Source organism: Caretta caretta, chromosome 24 (assembly GCF_965140235.1).
Source record: "Caretta caretta isolate rCarCar2 chromosome 24, rCarCar1.hap1, whole genome shotgun sequence".
NCBI lineage: Eukaryota > Metazoa > Chordata > Testudines > Cheloniidae > Caretta > Caretta caretta.
Genome location: NC_134229.1, coordinates 19184301 through 19199935, shown reverse-complemented (window position 1 = coordinate 19199935; position 15635 = coordinate 19184301). Strand labels below are relative to the sequence as shown.

Below are 15635 nucleotides of genomic sequence, written 5' to 3'. Positions count from 1 at the left end.
ATCCATCAGGGTGAGAATCTGCGAGTTCATATCCCATCTTTCTTAAACTTACTTTGCGTTTTTTGTTTATTTGCCAGGTAATCTGCTTTGAGCCGTTTGCTATCCCTTATAATCACTTAAAATTGATATTTTGTAGTTAATAAACTCATTTTATGTTTTAATCGAAACCCGTGAGCTTTGCCTGGAGTGCTTGGGGAAAATCTCGGCTTGGCTGGCAGAAGTGTGCATTGCTCTCTTCACACTGAGGGAGAGGCGGACGGGGTGTTAAACCCATATACTGCCCAGCTTTGACCAGGGCAGGAGGGCACTGCTCTGGGGCCCCAGGCTGGGAGGCTGGTGGTGAGAGCCCCGGCGTGTAACTGCAGCTGGGTGTGCCCCCCCCCCCCGTGTGAATGCCGGGAAAGTGCAGCTGGAGGACTTTGCAGCTTGTCACAGCCGTACAGGGTGAGAGGGAGCCCAGGCTGGTGGGTCAGGGGGCTCAGTGGTACCCCAGTTCCAGGTGGCTCCCTGGGGGGAACCCATCACAACCCCAACCTGCATTTCCAGCCAGAACCACCCCCCAGCTCGAGCCAGGGCTCTGCTCGTGTGGCCCGGCAGCACCCCAGCACTGCTGGACCGGCACAGCCCAGCCCGGGCACCCGCGGGCATTGAGCAGAGCCGCCCAAAGAGGGGCAGAGCCAGGGAGATGGCGCAGCACCGGGGGCTTTGGGAAGGAAGCGGGTTTCACTGCAGACGCAGCCCCCAGCAGCAGAGGAAGGGGCACTGGGGTCTGCGGGCCCATTCACAGCCATTGTGACGGAGTTAGGGCTATGGGGCTAGGAATACAGAGTTAGGGGTAAAGGGTAGGGGTTATGGGGTTAGGGCTATGGGGTAGAGTTATGGGGTGGGGGTAGAATTATGGAGTGGGGGTAAGGGGTAGCGTTATGGGGTTAGGGCTATGGGGTGGGGACAGAGTTATGGGGTAAGGGCTATGGGGCAAGGGATAGAGTTATGGGGTAAGGGCTATGGGGCAAGGGCAGAGTTTGGGGTTAGGGCTATGGGGTAAGGGCATTGGGGGCAGGGGTAGAGTTATGGGGTAAGGGCTATGGGGTAAGGGCTAAAGTTATGGGGTAAGGGCTAAGGGCTATGGGACCAGGGGTAGAGTTATGGGGTAAGGGCTATGGGGTAAGGGATAGAGTTATGGGGCAAGGGCTATGGGGCAAAGGGTAGAGTTTGGGGTTAGGGCTATGGGGTAAGGGCTATGGGGCCAGGGGTAGAGTTATGGGGTAAGGGCTAGAGTTATGGGGTAAGGGCTAAGGGCTATGGGACCAGGGGTAGAGTTATGGGGTTAGGGCTATGGGGCCAGGGGTAGAGTTATGGGGTAAGGGCTATGGGGTAAGGGATAGAGTTATGGGGTAGGGGCTATGGGGCAAAGGGTAGAGTTTGGGGTTAGGGCTATGGGGTAAGGGCTATGGGGCCAGGGGTAGAGTTATGGGGTAAGGGCTAAGGGCTATGGGGCCAGGGGTAGAGTTATGGGGTTAGGGCTATGGGGCGAGGGGTACGGCGAAGGAGGCTAGGTGAGCGTCAGGGGTTAGGGTTGAGGTCTTAGGGCCAGGGTCAGACCCTGCTCTCCATCCCCTCCGGCAGTGCCGACCCCACCCGCCGGCTCGCCCAGCCCAGATCGACCCTGGGCCCCAGCCCCACGTTAGCAGCAGCTCCCTTTGCTCTCGGCTCCACACCCAGGCGATGGCCCCTGCCCGGGGATGACAGCCCCGTGCTCGGAGCCGAGTCGATCCGAGCCCCGGGGGGGCAGGGGGGCAGCCGGGGCCCTAGCTGCTCTGGGGCGAGGGCGGCCAGCCGCGCTCCATGTCCGCTCGGTCTCCCTCCCGCGCCGTCCGTCCCTCCGTGCGGCTCAGAGCTGAGCTTTCCCCGCAGCTGGTCCAGGGAAAAGGGGACGAGTCAGATGGAAACTGAAAGCGGAGGCTGGCGCCGGTTTAACTGCTTCGGACTCAGGGCTAGGCACCCCCACAGGGACCCACGGGATCAAGCCTGACCCCCTGCACGGCGCAGGCCGCAGCCCCTCACCCAGCCCCCCGTAACAGGCCCCGACCTCGGGCCGAGACACTGACGGCCCCAAATCACGGGTTACGGACTCCACGTGACAGAGGACCCACCGTTTACACTAGTTCAAGCCTGCGAATGCCCCGTACCCCAGGCTGCAGAGGAAAGCAACCCCCCGGCTCCCCACTGGGTTTCCCGGAATCAGCCCCGGGCCAGGAAAGGCTCCGGCCGCTTTCGGTTTCCATCTGACTGAGGCGTTCAGGGGATTTAGAGCTGCCAGCCCCAGCTCGTCCCCCGGCCCCGGTACGTAGGTCGGCACCATGGACAGTTGTCTGACAGAGTCGGTGTACGGGGACAGACAGACGGACAGACGGAGAGGCGGTGTACGGGGACGGACAGACAGAGAGGCGGTGTACGGGGACAGACAGACGGACAGACAGAGAGAGGCGGTGTACGGGGACGGACAGACAGAGAGAGGCGGTGTACGGGGACGGACAGACAGAGAGACAGAGAGAGGCGGTGTACGGGGAGACAGACAGACAGACAGGCGGTGTACGGGGACGGACAGACAGAGAGAGGCGGTGTACGGGGAGACAGACAGACAGACGCGGTGTCTGGGGATAGATGCCGCCTCCCTCTCACCCCGGGGAACCCAGGCCCTGCGAGGGGACGCGACTCGCTGAAGGTTGCGTATGAACTCAGTGGCACAACAGGGACAGAACCCAGGCGTCCTGGCTCCCAGCCCCACCCTGCTCAGCACCACTAGACCCCATTCCCATCCCAGAGCCAGGGCTAGAACCCAGGAGTCCTGGCTCCCAGTCCCCCTACTCTAACCCACTAGACCCCCCCCTGCCCCCCAGAGCCAGGGAGAGAACCCAGGACTCCTGGCGCCCACACTTCTGCTTTAACCACATCCTACCTTAGGAAACGTAGGTGGCAAGAGATAAAACTTTCCCTCCCCCTTGTTCTTTATTCCTTCCGACCCCCCCGAGATCTTTATTCCAGACACTTCTCTGCACTTCCCGCTTCCTTCCCTTTCCACCCCACCAGCTCCGTGAGCTACCGACCGGCCCGGCTGGGAGACCAGCCCTTGGCCTTCAGCGCAGAGCGGCTGCTGATCAAATACCGGAGCGTGACTAGACCGGTCACAGAGCAAGAGAGTCCCCTGTCCTAGGAGGGAAGCAAGGTCTAGTGGTCAGAGCGGGTGGGGAGGGCTGGGAGCCAGGACTCCTGGGTTTTATCCCCAGCTCTGGGAGGGGAGTGGGGCCTAGTGGTTAAAGGGGCTGAAAGCCAGGACTCCGGATAGCTGCTCCAAGGCAAATGAGCATGCCACAGGTGCCAGGCCCAGCTCAGGTCTGCTGCTGGCACACACAGGGTCCCTCGAGCAGCCTCCCTGAGGTCCCCACAGTGGCAATGCCCTCGTCGCCTGGTTGGCCCCCTATGGCAGGCATGTTCCCTGCTGGTCTGGAGCCAGGCCATGTTTGCATCTGGCAGCCAGGGCACTGCACAGCCGTGTCCCCTTTCCCGGGCACTGCCTGGTTCCCCACAATCCACCTGGGCCAGGGGCCAGACTGCTCCGGACGGGGACTTTCTAGAGAGCATCAGGATGAGGGCGATCCCAGCACCTGCCTGAGGCATGGCAGGCCAGGGCGCAGGGCCCTTTGCCACCCACCCAGCCAGCTCGCTCGTGGAGCGTCATGCCCCCAAGCAGGCGCCCGCTTCCCACCCTGCCAGCGCATCACAGGCCCCTGGAATGTGGCATCCTCCGCTGTGAGCACTTGGGACCCATGCACCAGCTCCCCCTAGTTTACAGACTGGTCCATTGCACTGCCGTGCGTCGCACCAGCTCCCTCTTCTTTACAGACTGGTCCATTGCACCGCCCTGCGTCGCACCAGCTCCCCCTAGTTTACGGACTGGTCCATTGCACCGCCGTGCGTCGCACCAGCTCCCCCTAGTTTACGGACTGGTCCATTGCACCGCCCTGCATTGCACCAGCTCCCCCTAGTTTACGGACTGGTCCATTGCACCGCCCTGCGTCGCACCAGCTCCCCCTAGTTTACGGACTGGTCCATTGCACTGCCGTGCGTCGCACCAGCTCCCCCTAGTTTACGGACTGGTCCATTGCACCGCCCTGCATTGCACCAGCTCCCCCTAGTTTACGGACTGGTCCATTGCACCGCCGTGCGTCGCACCAGCTCCCCCTAGTTTACAGACTGGTCCATTGCACCACCCTGCGTCGCACCAGCTCCCCCTAGTTTACGGACTGGTCCATTGCACCGCCCTGCATTGCACCAGCTCCCCCTAGTTTACGGACTGGTCCATTGCACCGCCGTGCGTTGCACCAGCTCCCCCTAGTTTACAGACTGGTCCATTGCACTGCCGTGCGTCGCACCAGCTCCCCCTAGTTTACGGACTGGTCCATTGCACTGCCGTGCGTCGCACCAGCTCCCCCTAGTTTACAGACTGGTCCATTGCACTGCCGTGCGTCGCACCAGCTCCCCCTAGTTTACAGACTGGTCCATTGCACTGCCGTGCGTCGCACCAGCTCCCCCTAGTTTACGGACTGGTCCATTGCACCGCCCTGCATTGCACCAGCTCCCCCTAGTTTACGGACTGGTCCATTGCACCGCCCTGCATTGCACCAGCTCCCCCTAGTTTACGGACTGGTCCATTGCACCGCCGTGCGTCGCACCAGCTCCCCCTAGTTTACAGACTGGTCCATTGCACCGCCGTGCGTCGCACCAGCTCCCCCTAGTTTACAGACTGGTCTATTGCACCGCCGTGCGTCGCACCAGCTCCCCCTAGTTTACGGACTGGTCCATTGCACCGCCCTGCATTGCACCAGCTCCCCCTAGTTTACAGACTGGTCCATTGCATCGCCGTGCGTTGCACCAGCTCCCCCTAGTTTACAGACTGGTCCATTGCACTGCCGTGCATTGCACCAGCTCCCCCTAGTTTACAGACTGGTCCATTGCACCGCCCTGCATTGCACCAGCTCCCTCTTCTTTACAGACTGGTCCATTGCACCGCCCTGCATTGCACCAGCTCCCCCTAGTTTACGGACTGGTCCATTGCACCGCCGTGCGTCGCACCAGCTCCCCCTAGTTTACGGACTGGTCCATTGCACTGCCGTGCGTCGCACCAGCTCCCCCTAGTTTACGGACTGGTCCAGTGCACTGCCGTGCGTCGCACCAGCTCCCCCTAGTTTACGGACTGGTCCATTGCACTGCCGTGCGTCGCACCAGCTCCCCCTAGTTTACGGACTGGTCCATTGCACCGCCCTGCATTGCACCAGCTCCCCCTAGTTTACGGACTGGTCCATTGCACCGCCGTGCGTTGCACCAGCTCCCCCTAGTTTACAGACTGGTCCATTGCACCGCCCTGCGTCGCACCAGCTCCCCCTAGTTTACGGACTGGTCCATTGCACTGCCGTGCGTCGCACCAGCTCCCCCTAGTTTACAGACTGGTCCATTGCACTGCCGTGCGTCGCACCAGCTCCCCCTAGTTTACGGACTGGTCCATTGCACCGCCCTGCATTGCACCAGCTCCCCCTAGTTTACAGACTGGTCCATTGCACCGCCCTGCGTCGCACCAGCTCCCCCTAGTTTACGGACTGGTCCATTGCACTGCCGTGCGTCGCACCAGCTCCCCCTAGTTTACGGACTGGTCCATTGCACCGCCCTGCATTGCACCAGCTCCCTCTTCTTTACAGACTGGTCCATTGCACCGCCGTGCGTCGCACCAGCTCCCCCTAGTTTATGGACCGGTCCTTTGCACCCCCAGTGGTGCATTGCACGAGAGCCCAGATCTGGACCATACCAAGTATCAGCCCTAGCTGGGGGCAGTGGAATAGGGATTATTCCTTCCACAGCAACGGTAAAATGGCATACTACGTTGCGCATGCGCAGAACCCTCCAGCGGGACCAAGTCGCCCCTTCTTCACCTCCTCCACACGGCGCAGGCGCATCGACTCAGGAGAGACTTCGCGTGCGCAAAGCCCCGGAGTTCGACTCCCCTGACCATTGCGCATGCGGAACGCCTTGCGCTCCGGGCGTAGACGTAAATGGGAGGCCCGCGCACGCGCAAAGACTCACGTCGGAGGCGCTCCCGGAGCCCCGCCCCCCGCCTCGCTCCCACTGCGCCTGCGCAGCTCGGTCCTGCCGCGGCGGCCAGACGGGACCGGGTCAGGCCCGGAGGAGCCGGTGAGCGACGGGCGGCGCGGTGCATGGCGGGATAGGGAGGGCCTCCTGCCCCTCCCCCCGGGACACAGCGCCCCGGTGCATTGTGGGGTCGGACCCCTCGACCCCCCCACCCGGTCCATATAGCCCCAGCCCGGTGCATTGTGGGATGGGACCCTCCTCCCCCGGTCCATATAGCCCCAGCCCGGTGCACTGTGGGATGGGACCCTCCTCCCCCGGTCCATATAGCCCCAGCCCGGAGCATTGTGGGATGGGACCCTCCTCCCCCGGTCCATATAGCCCCAGCCCGGTGCACTGTGGGATGGGACCCTCCTCCCCCGGTCCATATAGCCCCAGCCCGGAGCATTGTGGGATGGGACCCTCCTCCCCCGGTCCATATAGCCCCAGCCCGGTGCACTGTGGGATGGGATCCTCCTCCCCCTGGTCCATATAGCCCTGGCCTGGTGCATTATGGGATGGGACCCCCTCCCCCTGGTCCATATAGCCCCAGCCCATTGAGGCAGTGTCCCCCACCCCTTGGTCCATATAGCTCCAGTGCAAGGTAGGTTTGGATCCTCACATTTCTCCTAATCTGTATAGCCCCGGTGCATTGTGGGATTGTGGCGCATTGCGGGGTCGGCTCCCCTGTGACAGAGCAGGGACTCCACGAGCGAGGCTCTCACCCAAGCCAGGCTGATCGCTGAGGGATGATGTCTGAAACACACAAGCACACGGACGTGGGGGGGAGCGAGGACGTGATCTTCGAGGAGGAGGATGGGACCTCAACTGGTGAGGGCAGGGCAGCTGCTGGTGGGGTGGCTTAGTGGGGAGGGGTGTTGTGAGGGCTGGGATTCACACTCCCCCTTCCCCTGGTCTTTATAACATCAGGCCCAGTGCCTTGTGGGCTTGGAATTCCCTGTCCCCTGGTCAATATAATGCTAGTCCCAAAGCATAATGGGGTTGGAATTCCCCCTTCCCGTGGTCCTGAGCTGCTGGGAGGTGGTCGCACAGAGGAGAGGGGCCCAGTCTGCTGTGATTGGACAATCTCTCATGCTAAACAGGGTCAGGCCTGGTCATGACTGCGGTGAGAAATCTGCCGTTCAACCCAGGATGATGCTGGGTATGTCCCTGTATGTCTTGGGCTTCAGTCCTTTGTTTTCGGTCCTAAATTACCGTGCGGTGTGGTGGTTAAACACCCACCATGTGTCCCACCCCAGAGGGGCCGCATCTCAGCACTAGGTGAACGCTGTGCACTTTAATAGGTCTTTGTCTCCGCCCCTTTCCCCAGCTCTCTTTTGATTGGTCCCTATGCTGGAAGGGGTGGAGCCCAGGGTTTGCTTGGTGTGTGTAGCTCTTTGGTGCCATTAACCCTCTGTGCTCCCTGAGTAGCTGCCTGAGTCTGTGGGGAGAAGGGGGATTAGCTGCATCCTACCTGTGCATAATCTCATGCTTCCCAGAACAAGGGGCTCTGGGGAACACGCCGATAGCTCAGGGCTTGAGGGGCACCGGCAGAGCTGTGGGGAGCCCGGGGCTGTGGGTTGGCGTTGAGGGGCACCGCCAGTGGGTTGGTTGGGTGGGTGGGAAAAGGCAGCCTCTCACCTGCAGTGGGTGTTGCAGGCGTCTCCACGGTGCAGGAGGAAGAGGATGAATCGGAAGCAACCTCAGTGTCCTCTGGAGAGAGCCGTCCATCCACACCCTCTGCCAATGGGTACCCAGGTAGGTGGGCGGCTCTGCCTAGGGCCGGTCATCTCACGCTGTGGAGCTGGGAGCCAGGACTCCTGGGTTCTCTGTGCAGCTCTGGGAGGGGAGTGGGGTCTGGTGGTTGGAGCAAGTGGAGATGGGAGCCAGGACTCCTGGGTTCTCCTCCGACAGAGATTCAGCCGAGTATTGCTACTAGCCAAACCCCTGTCCGGCAGCCGAGCAGACAGGCTCAGGGCTGGATGGGCCATGCAGGTCAGCCCGTTCTCTAGGGTTGGGGGGTGCTGGGGTGTGTGTTCTGGGGCTGCCCGAAGGCTGTGGCCCCTGTGGATTAGGGACAGTTTGCTGACATCCCCCCGCCCCCACCCCATCTCTCTCCAGGTCCCAGGAGCAAGGAGCTGAGGTCAGCAGTATCGGAGCCCCAGCAGGAGGTGGCGGCAGAGGAGGGGGATGCTGGCCAGGGTCGCTTGGGCTCCCCGCAGACCCCCAGCCCCGAGTGGCACGAATGCCCCGAGTGCGGGCGCGGCTTCGGCACCTCGCGGGCCCTGAAGGTCCATCGCAGCTACCACGTGGGCCGGAAGCGGCCGCACACCTCCTCCAAGCCGCCCCCGCCCCGGCCGGCCCCACCCTCTGCTGGGGACCCAGAGGGCCGTGATGCCAGGCCTGTGCCCCCCTCGCCCCGAGCTGGAGCCTTCCACTACATCTGCGCTGAATGTGGCCTGGGCTTCGCCTCGCCTGCCTCCCTGGAGGCTCACCGCTGTGAACATGGCTGGCGCCGCAGCCCCCCGGCCCCTCCCCGCAACAAGGGGCCCCCCGCCCCACCCCGCGAGGCCAATGGCGCCCGGGACACCGAGGGGGCAGACGGACCTTACCACTGCACCGAGTGCCCGGGCGAGTTCGGCTTGGTGGCGGATTTGCATGAGCATTACATGCTGCATGCCCGAGGGGAGCTGTAGCCCCCTACCTTGCTGTGGGGCCGGGGGTGGGGAAGGTGGGGGTGAGATGGAGGGTGGCAGTGGTGTGATCTGTGGGTTGGAAGGTGGCGGCAGTGGGTTCCACAGGCCGGGGGTTGGTGGTTGCGGTGGGATTTGTGGGTTGGATGGTGGCTGGATGGGCATCTGTGGGAGGATATGAGAGAGCCAGAATGGTGGCTGTGGTGGGATCCACCACCAGATGAGGATTGGTGGTTGCCGTAGGATCTGTGGGAGTAGGAGAGAGGAGGGTGGGTGCAGTGGGATCCGTGGGTTGGGTGATGTTTGCAGTGGTTTCTGCAGGCTGGGGGTTGGTGGCAGTGATGGGATCTGGGGTCCTGAGCCTCTGAGACAGAAATGGGGGCAGGGGACCCTCTCCTCCCCTTCCTTTATTCTAGTTGATTTGTAGATTCAAGTGAATCTAACCAGGGCCCCAGCCAGCCTGGCCCCATCTTTGCCTCCCCGCCAGAGCGGGGCCTGTTATCATCCCTCCCAACCTGCCCCCCAGACCTCAGTGAGGGGAGCCCCATTAGGGGCTTAGACCTGGCAATCTCGACTCACCCTTGGGGCTGCAAGATTGCGGAGCTGGAGGGCCCCGGCCTCCCTTTCCCCTCCCTTGAGGGCAGCAGTGGGGAAAGGCCCCATCACTCATTTCCTGCCCCTCTGCCCCACGCAGATTAGGCCGGCAGCCACTCAGGTGCCCCTTCCACTAGCCCCGGGCGTGTTTGGAACCCAGCGCCCCCAGGGTTTCGGGTGGGACAGATCCCGCCTGCACTCCCTGTCTGCTTCACCTTGGAGAGAGCGGGTTGTGAGGGGGCGAGCCATCAATAGATCGATGAATATTAACAAGCTCATTGAAATAGCTTGGGGGGTGGGGTCGGGTGGGGTGGGGACCTTGTTTAATAATAAAAGTGATTCTGTATCTCTGCCATACTCTGTCCCCTGCGCCAGTGTCTGTTGGTCTGTCTGGCCTGTGCTGGGGGGCGCAAGTTGGGGGGACACCTGGCATCCGCGGCAGGGCTGGGGGAGGAGCGTGGGGAGGAGGGGGACTGCCTCCCAGGATGATTGGGCCTGTGGTTCCACTGTGACATCGTCACGGCATCACCCTGCTGATGGGTGACAGCGGTGGGGACGCTGCACCTGGCCGCCCCCCTGCCAAGCCGGTGGTCAGGTGGGTGATGACAGCGGGCAGGCCTGCCCTGTGGCGGGGATGCCCTGCCCGTGACATCCGCAGCGTTGCGTGTGGCATTTTATGCAGGGCTGGGAGGGCCCGGGGCCCTGTGGTGATGTCAGAGCCAAGACTGTGAAGGGCTGTGGCCCCTGGCTTCACTGAGAACTACAACTCCCAGCATGCACCTGGCTGGGCATTGTTCTGGGCTGAGAACTTCAACTCCCAACGTGCCGCTCACCCAGCCTCTGCTCCTCTGCAAGAACTTCAACTCCCAGACTGCATTTCGTTTGATCATTTCTCCACTAAGAACTACAGTACCCAGCATGCATGTGGTTGGGGGGGTGTGAGAGAGCACCCCTCAGGTGTGGAGAGCCTGCCCCCTGGGGGGCGGGGGAATATGTGCACCAGGGGGCCCTGAAGCACCAGCTCTAGGTGCAGGACAGGGGTCCTTTCCCCTCTAGGAGGTGCTGGCTCCCGTCTGGCCCCAGGTGGGACACCCTAGGCTGTGTGTCTAATTCGTCTCTCCCCTCCCCACTGCCCAATCCCAGGATTCCAGCCAGCCCCCCACCCCACCGCTGGTCCAGGATCTGCCCTGGGAGATGGTGGCTAGGGGTGGCCCTGGCCAAGCCGCTTTATGGGGGAGGGAGGCTAAATGGGACTGTGGGGCAAGACATGGGGCCGAAGATCCAGTAACTGAGCCACCCACTGCTAGCCCCTCCTAGCTTGTCACTGTTCTGCTGGCTGCCCACCCCATGGCCAAGGCGCCCTCTGGGCTGCCCCATGCCCCCAAAGGGAGGAGGAGGGACTGAGGGGGTTGGGGCCTAGGGCTTCTCACTCTGTGGGCTCTCATTCAGGGCCTGGGCCCTACAGGAAGCCCATGGTCCTATATAGTGCTTCAGGACCGAGGCCCCCCTGCCCTCTGGACCCAGTGCAAGGGCACGGCCTGTGGGGGCAGCAGCAGGGCCAGGTGCAGTGACCAAGCCATGAAACCCACTCTCAGGGTTATGGAGGGGCCCAACCGTCCGCGCAAAGCCTGGGAGCATCAGAGCCCTGGGGCTGCAGCTCCAGAGATACAGGGTGGGAGAACCTGGAGTCACAGCCCGGAGGTCCCCCAGATTGTGGGGGACAGCTTCAGCCCCATGGGCTGTGGGGAGCAGCGGAGGCAATGAGACTAAACCTGGGATTGGTACATTGTCAAGAACGGAAAACAAACCGCCCCAAGATTTTCCTTTAGTGGGGTAGAAGATGGGTCACCCGGAGGGCCAGGTGAAGGGGCAGCAGCGGAGCTGGTGGGGCAGGGCTGGGATGGCACCAAGCTGTGGGTTGGGATTGATAGGCACCCATAGAGTGGGGGGGCAGGGGGCAAGGCTGGGCCCGATGGAACATTTTGATTTGCTGCAGCTGAGATGGGGGGGGGGGGGGGCAGGAGCACTTTGGAACAGGAAGCGAAGCTGCATCCTGGACCAACCCACATCCCTGAGCAGCTGAGGCCATTGTCCCAACACCACTGATCAGCTGAGCAGGGTCCTGGTGCCACCACCCCTGTGTCACCGCCCCCACCCCACTGTGGGGCAGAGCTCACAGCTGGGAACTAGAGCCCTTGAGTTCTCTCTGCATCCCAGCCTCCTGCCCCGGGGCCAGCGCCCCCTAGAGGGGAAGGGGAAAGGCCCCTGGCCCATTCCCCTTCCTCTGATTTTGAAATCAGACTTTGCGGTTCCCCCGCGTCCCCAGCAGCTGAAGGCAGAGCCTTTCCAATCCCCCCAGCCCTGGGGCTACGTGCACATGCCTGCTTGTAGCCTTCCCCTGCCCTGCGGCCAGACCTGCCCAGCTCCAGCCCGCCCCAGGAGACAGACACCCTGTCCTGTGCTCAGCTTCCAACTCTTTATTGTTTCCATATGAAAAATAGGACCTTCCCCTCACCCCAGTGCCCCTGCAGCCTGGTGGGGGAGCGCGGCTCTTTTCACCACTCGAAGTCTCTCCCCTTCTGCTCCGAACTGCCGCCGAAAGCTTCCTTCCCATGGCTGCCCAGCTCCGCCCCAAAGCATGTAGTGAAGATGGACGCCCCCTTGGGGAGCAGGCAAGTGCCCCTGGCATCAGGTCTGTGACCCCTGCAGCACTGGACAGTTATACTGGTTAGCCTGGTGCCCACCCATTGGCATAACGGCCCTTTGTACTGGAGTAAGTGCCTCCCTGCCAGGGGCTGCACTGGGATAACTACTGCAGGGTAAAAATCACTCCCGCGCTGACACGGCTTTATCAGGACAAGATCTGGGTCCAGCTACACTTGGGAAGTCAGAGAGATATCATGCCACACTGCAAGGTAATGGCCCAGGGACCGGACACAGGGGCTCTGGAAAGCACCCCCCCGCCCCAAGCACAGGAAGAGGACATGTTCGGGTTAGGTCCTCTCCCGCCAGGACTCCAGTGGGGGGCACTGCAGACTCCACCCGGGCTAGGGAGTGACGGCCGGTGCCGCGGAGCGCTTGGTGCTCAGCTGCAGGGGAGGCGCGAGGCGCTTATGGGAGGAAGAGCAGGGTGTGTGGAGAGAGATGCCGTGGGGTGCGTGTGTCACACACTGACACAGGGGGGAGGGGGAGGTGTTTCAGAGCTACAGCCTGATCTCTGCAGCCCCCTGAGCCAGCTAGCCCTCCCGCCTGGGACCGGATAGGAGCCCGCGCTCCCTAGAGGGGAGAGGTCCCGTGCCCCATTCCCCGCCCCCCTGAGCTAGCCAATCCCCTGCCTTGGGGCTGGATGGGAGCTGGCGCCCTCGAGGGGGGAAAGGCCCCATGTCCTGCTCCATCCAATCTGCTCAGTCCCATCAAAGTCCTTCCAGTCCCATTCTAGCTCGACTTCCTGCCAGGCAGCGCCTGCTGTCCCAGCGCCCGGAGAGGGCTCGCTGGCAGACGAGGGGGGCAGTCTGCTGCAGTCCCAGCTCTCCCCACTGGGGCTGGAGGGGAGCTAGAGCTCGCCGCGGGCATGCCGGATGTAGTGTTCGTGCAGGCCGGCCTCCTGGGCGAAGCTCTCGCCGCACTCCGTGCAGGAGTAGGGGCGGGAGGGCAGCAGCTCCAGGGGGCGCTGGTGGGAGGCCTGGTGGCGGCGCAGGTTGGAGAGCTGGCGGAAGCTCTTGCCGCAGTCGGGGCACTGGTGGGGCAGGCTGCGGCCGGCGGCGTGGCCCAGCCGGTGACGCTGGTAGCTGACCAGCTGGCCGAAGCGGCGGCCGCAGTCAGGGCACTCGAAGGCGGGGCGCAGGCAGTCGGGGCAGTCGGGGGGCGGGGCGGGGGCGTGCCCGCGCTGGTGGCAGATGAGGGCGCGGGAGCTCTCGAAGGGCTTGCTGCAGATGAAGCAGACGAAGAGGGCGTCGCGCAGATTCTCCTGCACAAAGTCCTCGGGGTGCTCCCGCTTCATATGCCGCTCCTTGAACTTCTCGTCCGGGAAGGTGATCAGGCAGTGGAAGCACTGGTTGGAACCCAGGCGATCTGGGGGCAAGGGGAAGGAGGGAGAGCTCAAGGCTCCAGCCTGGGCTGACCCCCACCTGCAACTCCCTGCCCAGTCTGGGCTCCCCACGCCACCCTCCGCTGCCGGGATCCCTAACACCTCTGATCTGCATGCCCCGGCAGTGGGGAGAGGGAACGGAGCTCCCCGCCCTGAGGGAAGGGCCGGGAGCCCGGGAATTGGGGGAATCTGGAAGCTGGGGTGCAGTTCCCCAAGGGAAGGGCCAGGAGCCCCAGCGCTGTGGCATTTAAAGCCCTAGAGAACAGATGCAGGGAAAGGCCGTGACCACCCCCGGTACTTACAGACAGGGTTATTGCTGGAAGAGGCCTTGACCTTCCCCTTGGGACTGGGCTGGGCGGGTTCGTCCTCAATGCAGATCGGTTCCAGGTCGGAGCTGGGGCACCGTGTCCGGGCCGGGGCAGCCTCCTGCTTGGCAGGGAGTGCAGGCCGTGCTGGGATCTCCTGCAGGAGTGGTTCAGCCAGGGGCTGCTTCTCTGCTGTGACTTCAGACATCTTCTCTCTGCGAGGGGAGGGGTGAGTTGTGTGAGAGCACAGCCTCCCCCCGGATCAGCCCTGTGGGGCCAGCTAGCTCCATATCCCACCCCCTTCCTGTCCCCCCCAGCTCAGACCCACAGGCCCATCTAGGCCCCTATCCAGCCCCCTCCCTGCCGCCCCGGATCAGCCCCATGGTTTTTTCCACTCTAGGTTTTTTTGCCCCTCACCATGAAGCACCTCAGCTTCCCACAGGGCCCCTCGCTGCAGTGTCTTGGCCCCTTGTTCCACCAACCCCATGCATTTCCTCCCATCACTCCCCCCAAGGAGCCCCCTCCTGTCCAACCCTCTCTCCATGCAGCTCCCAGCTGTCCCCCCCATGCAGGCTCTCCCACTCCCCACGTACTCCAAAGGCTCCCCACATGAAGCCACTACTGCCTGTGGACTCCTCCCCCCAGGCCTCCCCTCCCCATGGAGGCCCCCTCAACTTCTTTCCCCCCTACAGATCCTTTTCCCTCCCCCCACATGGAGCCCCCCAAACTCTCCTCAATTCTTCCCATGGACCCCACCTCTTCCCACCCCCCATGGAGTGCTCGCTGTCTAAATCCCCCTCTCATGGAGTCCTTCGCCACCTTCATGTAGAGCCCCCAACCCCTCCCCCACAACACAAAGCTACCTCTCCCCATGGCCCCTTTCTCACAACCCTCATGTGCAGCCTCCCAAAGCCCCTCAACCCTCTCCTCACAAAGCCAGATCCCTGTGGACCCCCTCAGCCTCCCCCCCCACGGACCCCTCCCAGCCTCTCCCCACGGAGACCCCCTCGGCCACCCCTCCCCCCATGGAGACCCCCCTCAGCCTCCCCCCAAGGAGACCCCCCTTAGCCTCCCCTCCCCCCACGGACCCCTCCCAGCCTCCCCCCATGGAGACCCCCCTCAGCCTCCCCTCCCCCCACGGACCCCTCCCAGCCTCCCCTCCCCCCACGGACCAGTCCCAGCCTCTCCCCACGGAGACCCCCCTCAGCCACCCCTCCCCCCCATGGAGACCCCCCTCAGCCTCCCCTCCCCCCACGGACCCCTCCCAGCCTCCCCCCATGGAGACCCCCCTCCCCCCACGGACCAGTCCCAGCCTCCCCCCTTGGAGACCCCCCTCAGCCTCCCCTCCCCCCACGGACCTCCCTCTCTCTCTCTTTCTCTCTCCTCCTCCCTCGCCTGCTTCGCCTTCCTGTTTCCGATGCCCACCCAGCCAGGACCCCTCCGTTTCCGGTGGGGCTGCCCCTACCTGCTCCTGACCCAAACTACCGGCCCCGGGACTGCTCCCTTCCCTTCCCCTCTTACCCCATCTGGGCTCCCTCCCCCCAACCCTGCCCCCGGATATGTGTAATTTTACTCAGGCATTCATCAGGGCAACCCAAAAGACAGGGGGACGCGGGGTCCTTCTGTCCGCGGCGTCGCGCTACTCCGGCAGGTGCGTGCGCATACGCGTTGAGGCAGGCGCGTGGCAAAGTGGACTGCGCATGCGCGACATAGATTGTGTGCCACTGGGTCCGATGATGCGCATGCGTATAAGTTCCACTCAATGCGTCGCGGCAACGA

At 63.1% G+C, this 15635-nt stretch overlaps 2 protein-coding genes across 6 annotated transcripts; one reads left to right on the top strand and one right to left on the bottom strand.

The window, feature by feature from the left end:
* The first annotated feature begins 6109 nt into the window (after positions 1-6109).
* Positions 6110-9777, top strand: ZNF428 (zinc finger protein 428). The gene is made up of 4 exons (XM_048828177.2): positions 6110-6243; positions 6820-7008; positions 7837-7935; positions 8299-9777. Exons 2-4 carry the CDS (start codon positions 6927-6929, stop codon positions 8871-8873), a joined length of 756 nt encoding a protein of 251 aa, XP_048684134.2. The 5' UTR covers positions 6110-6243; positions 6820-6926; the 3' UTR covers positions 8874-9777.
* Positions 9778-11926: 2149 nt separating this feature from the next.
* On the bottom strand, positions 11927-15505 carry ZNF576 (zinc finger protein 576). 5 transcript variants are annotated; one of them, XM_048828179.2, is made up of 3 exons: positions 15430-15505; positions 13854-14071; positions 11927-13535 (listed from the first exon to the last, which is right to left on the bottom strand). In XM_048828179.2, exons 1-3 carry the CDS (start codon positions 15435-15437, stop codon positions 13018-13020), a joined length of 744 nt encoding a protein of 247 aa, XP_048684136.1. In that variant the 5' UTR covers positions 15438-15505; the 3' UTR covers positions 11927-13017. The 5 variants fall into 5 exon arrangements, with proteins under 5 accessions (XP_048684136.1, XP_074978933.1, XP_048684137.1 ...); XM_075122832.1 differs by lacking the exon at positions 15430-15505 and adding an exon at positions 15322-15345; XM_048828180.2 differs by lacking the exon at positions 15430-15505 and adding an exon at positions 15215-15313.
* Positions 15506-15635: the final 130 nt, after the last annotated feature.